General features: G+C 55.7%; 1 protein-coding gene across 1 annotated transcript; it reads left to right on the forward strand.

Moving 5' to 3' along the window:
- Positions 1-264: 264 nt before the first annotated feature.
- ankrd50 (ankyrin repeat domain 50) lies at positions 265-6,765 on the forward strand (the record flags this gene model as incomplete). Its single annotated transcript, XM_083698058.1, has 2 exons — positions 265-3,905; positions 4,554-6,765. A coding segment is annotated over one exon (3,638 nt), but the record flags the coding sequence as incomplete, so codon positions are not given.
- Positions 6,766-7,927: the final 1,162 nt, after the last annotated feature.

Here is a 7,927-nt window from a genome sequence, read left to right on the forward strand (position 1 = left end):
CGGAACGTTTAACCTATCGCTTTAGATGTCATAAATACAACACTCATCTAATCTCTCTCTCTCCTCTTCCGGGAAAATGTGAAAAATGAGCGATGGAATAAAATGAAGGGGTGTGATTTCGTCCTCTATCATCTCTCTCTCCTTCTCTTTCTCCTCTTCCGGGTCAACATGAAAACTGAATGTTTAACCTATAGATTTAGATGTCATAAATACAACACTTATCTAATCTCTCTCTCTCTCCCCTCCTCCTCCTCTCCTCTCCAGGGTTCCGGAAGATCAGCCTGGACGACCTGCGGAAGGCGTACATCGTGAAGGATGTGCAGCAGTACATCCTGCACCGCCTGGACCAGGAGGAGGCGCTGCGGCAGCACCTGACCAAGGAGACGGCGGAGATGCTGAACCAGCTGCACATCAAGAGCAGCGGCTGCTTCCTGTACCTGGAGCGCGTTCTGGACGGCGTGGTCGACAACTTCATCATGCTGCGGGAGATCCGTGACATCCCCGGGACGCTCAACGGCCTCTACCTTTGGCTGTGCCAGCGGCTGTTCGTCCGCAAGCAGTTTGCCAAGGTCCAGCCCATCCTCAACGCCATCCTGGCCACCTGCCGGCCGCTGACGGTGAAGGAGCTCTACCACGCCGTCTGGACCAAGAACACGGCCCTCACCATGGAGGAGTTTCAGAAGAAGCTGGACATTTTGTCGAAGCTGTTGGTGGACGGGCTGGGCAACACCAAGATCCTGTTCCACTACAGCTTCGCCGAGTGGCTGCTGGACGTGAAGCACTGCACCCAGAAGTACCTGTGCAACGCCGCAGAGGGCCACCGCATGATGGCCATGAGCTACACCTGCCGGGCCAAGCAGCTGAAGCCCCAGGAGGTGCAGGAGTTCGCCCTGCACCTCATTAACGCCAACCTGCAGATGGAGCCATCCAGCCTGGCTCTGTGGATGGTGTGGAATGGCACGCCAGCCAAGGACTCCCTCACCACCTCCATCCCCAGGGAGCAGGAGGTACTGCAGCTGCTGGTCAAAGCCGGAGCCCACGTCAACAACGAGGACGACCACGCCTCCTGCATCGTACAGCAGGCCCTGGAGAGGGAGGACTCTATCAGGACATTACTGGATAACGGAGCCTCGCTGAACCAGTGTGACTCCAGCGGCAGGACTCTGCTGGCCAATGCGGCGTACAGCGGGAACCTGGACGTGGTGAACCTGCTGATCTCCAGGAGGGCCAACATGGAGCTGGAGGACAACCACGGACAGACGGCGCTGACCCTGGCAGCCCGGCAAGGCCACACCAAGGTGGTCAACTGCCTGATCGGCTGCGAGGCCAACATCAACCACACGGATCACGACGGCTGGACGGCCCTCCGGTCGGCGGCCTGGGGCGGCCACTCTGAGGTGGTCTCCGCCCTCCTCTACGCGGGGGCCAAGGTGGACTGCGCCGACGCAGACAGCCGGACCGCCCTGCGGGCCGCGGCGTGGGGGGGCCACGAGGACATCGTCCTTAACCTCCTGCAGCACGGCGCCGAGGTCAACAAGGCGGACAACGAGGGACGCACAGCGCTGATTGCCGCCGCCTACATGGGTCACCGGGAGATTGTGGAGCACCTGCTGGACCACGGCGCCGAGGTCAACCACGAAGATGTTGACGGGAGGACCGCCCTCTCCGTGGCGGCACTCTGCGTGCCTGCCAGCAAAGGCCACGCCTCCGTGGTCAGCCTGCTCATCGACCGGGGCGCGGAGGTCGACCACTGCGACAAGGACTGCATGACGCCACTCCTGGTGGCCGCGTACGAGGGACACGTGGACGTGGTCGACCTCCTACTGGAGGGCGGGGCCGACGTGGACCACACAGACAACAACGGGCGCACGCCGCTCCTGGCCGCGGCGTCCATGGGCCACGCCTCGGTGGTGAACACGCTGCTTTTCTGGGGCGCGGCGGTGGATAGCATCGACAGCGAGGGGCGGACGGTCCTGAGCATCGCCTCGGCCCAGGGCAACGTGGAGGTGGTCCGCACCCTGCTGGACCGGGGGCTAGACGAGAACCACCGGGACGACGCGGGCTGGACGCCGCTGCACATGGCGTCGTTCGAGGGCCACCGGCAGGTGTGCGACGCCGTCATAGAGCAGGGGGCGCGCTGCACGGAGGTGGACAATGACGGCCGCATCCCCCTCATCCTGTCCGCCCAGGAGGGCCACTACGACTGCGTCCACATCCTCCTGGAGAACAAGTCGTGCGTGGACCAACGGGGCTACGACGGCAGGAACTCCCTGCGGGTGGCGGCGCTGGAGGGCCACCGGGACGTGGTTGAGCTGCTGCTCAGCCATGGCGCCGACATCGACTACAAGGACGCGGACGGCCGTCCCACACTGTACATCCTGGCGCTGGAGAACCAGCTGGCCATGGCTGAGTACTTCCTGGAGAACGGGGCGGACGTGGAGGTGAGCGACACAGAGGGCCGGACGGCGCTGCACGTGTCCTGCTGGCAGGGCCACGTGGAGATGGTGCGCATGCTGGTCCACTACCAGGCCGACGTCAACTCCTGCGACAACGAGAGGCGCTCGGCCCTGCAGTCGGCCGCCTGGCAGGGTCACACCAAGGCTGTGCAGTTCCTGATCGACAGCGGCACGCGCGTGGATCACACGTGTAACCAGGGCGCCACCGCGCTGGGAATCGCGGCCCAGGAGGGCCACCGGGACGTGGTCCAGATCCTCCTGGAGCACGGCGCCGACCCGAACCATGCCGACCAGTTCGGACGCACGGCCATGCGGGTGGCGGCGAAAGGAGGGCATTCTATGATCACCAAACTCCTGGAGAAGTTCGGAGCCTCCAGTCTGAACGGCTGTAGTCCCTCGCCGGTGCACACCATGGAGCAGAAGACGCCTCTCTCTGTCAGCGGGAAGATGCAGTCGCTCACCATCAAATCCAACAGCTCCGGGAGTACAGGCGTGGGGGATATGCAGTCCTCGGGAGGGCGTGGCCTACCCAACGGACCGGTCCACGCGTTCAGCTCCCCCTCGGAGTCACCCGACTCCACCGTGGACCGGCAGAAGTCGTCTCTCTCCAACAACTCCCTCAAGAGCTCCAAGAACTCATCCCTGAGGACGACGTCGTCGACGGCCACGGCCCAGACCGTCCCCATCGACAGCTTCCACAGCCTGAGCTTCACGGAGCAGATCCAGCAGCACTCTCTCCCACGCAGCCGCAGCCGCCAGTCCATCGTCTCGCCCTCCTCCACCACCAAGTCCATCCTGCACCCGCCCGGCTCGCCCTCCTCCACCACCAAGTCCATCCTGCACCCGCCCGGCTCGCCCTCCAGCGAGTTCGACTGGGCCCAGGTCAAACCAGGCCTCAAGTCCACGAAAGGAGGGAGCAGGACCGGAAACAACACCAACGGGAAAGGCGGGTCGGGGGAGAAAAAGAAGAAGAATAACAGTGGTGGGTTTGGCCAGGGTCCGGTTCTGGAGTACGAGATGACCCAGTTCGATAAGAGGATCGCGCTGAACAAGACTGTGGCCAACATGACTGTGAAGGACCCGCACTGTAAGATCCTGGTGGGGGGATGGAGCCCGCCCGAGGGGGGGGGCCAGGTGGGGGGGCAGGGAGGGGGCCAAGGGGGGGGCCAGGGGGGGCAGGGGGGAGGGGACCCCGTCTTCATCCAGCAGAGCTGCGCAGAGAAGAAGAGGAACGGAATCATGACCAACCCTAACTACCATCTCCATGGTAACCAGGTGTTCCTAGGGCGGGTGTCGGTTCCCAGGGCACCGCAGGGCAGAGGTCACCAGGACGTTCTGGATAACTACCCCATCGGGGAGACGGAACTCAGCCTTAAACAAGCCCTCAAACTGCAGATAGAAGGATCCGACCCCGGCTTCAGCTACAAGAAGGAGACGCCCTTATAGCTGGTGAGAATATATTATATATTATTATTATATTCAAACTAATCTGTTTCTACTTATTATGATGTTAGATATATTCTACTCATAGAGTATTCCTCTAACCCTAAAAACCCATAAGGTTGTATGATAGGATCTTGATTATCTTATCTTAAGTTCATGTAAGTAGGCCAGAATGCAAACAGTTAGCATAGCAAGTGGTTTACAAACGCAGCACCAGATCCTTCATGGTGTCTTTGTCATTCATCTTATTATAAGTGCAGGATTGGTCAGGTTTCAGTTATTGAATGGGTTCTTTAAAGTGCCTAGAAGATGGTAGTGTAGATTTCTGTATGTGTCTGGACTGGTGGGATGATCTTTGAGTTCAAGACCAGAATTATAATACTGTGTCATAGTGATTGATGACAACATTGGGCTAGGATGCTGTTTTCAGAATATAATTTAACGACCGGTTAGCCACTACTGGAAACACTGCATGGAAACTTCCTGTGATGAGTTGGATATTTTATTACAGTCAATTGAGCTATCATTACTAGAACTCCTGCCAGCTCTCTCCATGATTAATGTCTTTACAAGAATGCCTTTATCTGGCCAAGAGAAGAAGAATGTGTTTTCCAACGGAACACTAACTAACCCAAACCATTCCTGCCGTTTCAGATGGCCTGAATGCCATTCGTCATGGAGACGAGATGGGAGTGGGAGTGGGAACGTGCCAAAGCAACTATTTTCATCCGCAGAAGAAGAGAAAACTGAACTCATCGTTTCCACTGTGACAGAGAGGATCACCTCAGACCCCCCAGAGAGGAATGTTGCCCCCCCCACACACACAAGGCTTACAAACGATGGATACAAACACAAACTGATCCTTCCAACGTGCCTACATCAGACTCAACCCCCCGTGTCCTCATGCACACCATCATTTTTAATTTAATGTATGTTATTGATATTTAATATGCAGTGTATGCACTTTTTAAAGAAAAAGAAGGAAAAAAAGGACAAACTTTTTTTGCGTTTTTTTTTTTTGCCGTTTTTTTTTTTGGTTTCGTTCAATCTCCCCCTTTACCCTGCTCCCCTTTACCCTCCTCCTGTGTTTCAGACTAATCATTCGGAGGAAACCTGCGTTGTTTTGTGTTTTTCTGTGTGTTTCCTGTTCTGCCTGCAGTCATGATACACCAACAGCGATGTGTGGCTGAACCCGTGGTGACCTCTGACCTCTCCTAACAGAGGACGTTGAGGTGCCCGACATGACAGGGTTAATGTTCCACACGCGTTGAGACTCTGAACACCCAAAACAGGCTGTGGCCTCGTTCCAGTGTTGTGTGTGTCATTCCAGACATGTTAATAGCTACAGCAGTCTACTCTACCAGTATAGTCAAGCATATTTATTTTGGAAAAAGCCACTTTTTCATTTGTATTATACGCTCTACTATCATGGTGCTGTGTTCAACCGTTGCCTGCAGTTATTTTAGACGCCATTTTGGTGTTCTTGATACTCTCTGTTTGCAATGTGTTTGTTTTTTTAGTATTGCAGTTCAGAAACCCAGGGGAGGGGAGGGAGGGAGGGAGGGAGGGGAGAGTTCATCTGAGATGTTAAACCCAGGGGAGGGGAGGGAGGGAGAGTTCATCTGATTTCATTTTGTCCCTGTGGGACCACTCACCTGTTTGTTTACTTTGTGTGTGCATTTGAATTGATATTTAAATAACCAATAGAATTACGGACATCCTCGGAGTTTGGTGCTAAACAGGAAGGTCTCAAGTGAAGCAGGGGAATGTGTTGGAGCTCTCAGTACTATAACCTGCAATGCAAGAAACAGAATTCCAGCTTCTGTTCCTCCTACGTTTATAAGTATTATAGCGTGTCTATGTCTTGATGATTGCAGCATATTTTGGGACGCTGAAAAGTATTTTCGGTTTGCTCTTCACGACAACAAACTTGTAGACTTCAACCTCAATAATATTTTGGTTTTTAAAGTTGTTTGAAATGTGTACTTGTCAAAGCCAAAGTTGAAACCAAGCAGTTTTCTTCTCTCTGCCTCTCGCCAGCCTGCCTATCAGTTCTCTGGGCTCAGACCCCACTGGAGGGAGGGAGGGAGGGAGGGAAGGAAGGAAGGAGGGAGGGAGGGAGGGAGGGAGGGAGGGAGGGAGGGAGAGAGAGATGGTGGATTAGAAACAGCTGTTTCTCCTGGACCGGGCTATGTGCTAGCTGCCTGCGCTAGCAGTTAGCCGTGTTAGCATCTCTCTGTCATATAGTATGTATGCAGGCTGTGCAGGATGCTAACACAGGATGCTAACACAGGATGCTAACACAGGATGCTAACACAGGATGCTAACAGTGCTAGTTTAGCACCAAGAGGGAATAGCAGGACAGCTGTGGCATGCACAAACTTACTACAGTATAAATCCTAGTCTGTACCCTCAGCCAGAGGAGGAGGGTTGTACCCAGGGGGGTAGGGGGGCTGTACCCAGGACTGTACCCAGACCAGGGGGGCTGTACCCAGGACTTTACCCAGGCTAGGGGGGCTGTACCCAGTGCCCCTCAGCCAGGCTAGGGGGGCTGTACCCAGGGCCCCTCAGCCAGGCTAGGGGGGCTGATATGAAGACTACATGGAAGAAGGACTCACGTCAGTTCTGGACAGTATTTCAAGTTGTTACGCCGTCTTGTGGATCCGCCATCTTTGTTGTGTCTCTGGCCTGTGTCACGTTGTTTTGAGTTGAACCTTAAAAGAGTTGGATTGTAAATAGCTTACCGTGTACATTGACCTTTTCATTTAAAAAAACAACAAAAAAAACAAAACAAATGTATTTCCTGTACTATATTAAGCGGAATTTTCTGATGTATATTAAAGTGCTTAATAAACATATTTGCTTTACGGCTGGAAAACAACTGCTTCTCTGTGACTGGACGTCTGGTTTGTTTGTCTCCACCTCTACATTAATAAAGCGTATGTTTTTCAGGTGGATGTAGAGATCCCAGGAAACTCCACGTTCCTTAATCCGTTCCGTGCATTACAATGAGCCCGTCCTCCAATTCCTACCTCCACCAGCCTCCACTGGACGTCCTAGGTTAGCCATCTCCCACACGTACCATGGAGCAGAGATGCTGAGCATGTTTCAGTCAACTCTGTCTCTCAGAAGCACACTAGACAACGACCCAAAGGTCACAGCAGCTGAACGACCTTTGAACCTGGAAGGTCAGCTGATCGTTCACTGACAAACCACCTCTGAAGTTTCCAGTTTCTATCCTGCGATGCGTCTCCATGGCAGCCGTCTGTCTGGACCGGAGCGCCAGGAGCAGCAGGAGCAGCAGGAGCAGTGGTGATTATTCATAGCTCATATCTCGGAGCAGATATCCGGTCAGGTCCATCTCTGGTTCAGCGGCCTCCAGTGAGGGCAGGTGTGGGGGTCTAGGACCAGCCTCCAGTGAGGGCAGGTGTGGGGGTCTAGGACCAGCCTCCAGTGAGGGCAGGTGTGGGGGTCTAGGACCAGCCTCCAGTGAGGGCAGGTGTGGGGGTCTAGGACCAGCCTCCAGTGAGGGCAGGTGTGGGGGCCTAGGACCAGCCTCCAGTGAGGGCAGGTGTGGGGGTCTAGGACCAGCCTCCAGTGAGGGCAGGTCTGGGGGTCTAGGACCAGCCTCCAGTGAGGGCAGGTCTGGGGGTCTAGGACCAGCCTCCAGTGAGGGCAGGTGTGGGGGTCCAGGACCAGCCTCCAGTGAGGGCAGGTGTGGGGGTCTAGGACCAGCCTCCAGTGAGGGCAGGTGTGGGGGTCTAGGACCAACGTCCAGTGAGGGCAGGTGTGGGGGTCTAGGACCAGCCTCCAGTGAGGGCAGGTGTGGGGGTCTAGGACCAGCCTCCAGTGAGGGCAGGTGTTGGGGTCTAGGACCAACGTCCAGTGAGGGCAGGTGTGGGGGTCTAGGACCAGCCTCCAGTGAGGGCAGGTGTGGGGGTCTAGGACCAGCCTCCAGTGAAGGCAGGTGTGGGGGTCTAGGACCAGCCTCCAGTGAGGGCAGGTGTGGGGGTCTAGGACCAACGTCC

This window comes from Argentina silus, assembly GCF_951799395.1.
Source record: "Argentina silus genome assembly, contig: scaffold_399, whole genome shotgun sequence".
Classification (NCBI taxonomy): Eukaryota; Metazoa; Chordata; class Actinopteri; order Argentiniformes; family Argentinidae; genus Argentina; species Argentina silus.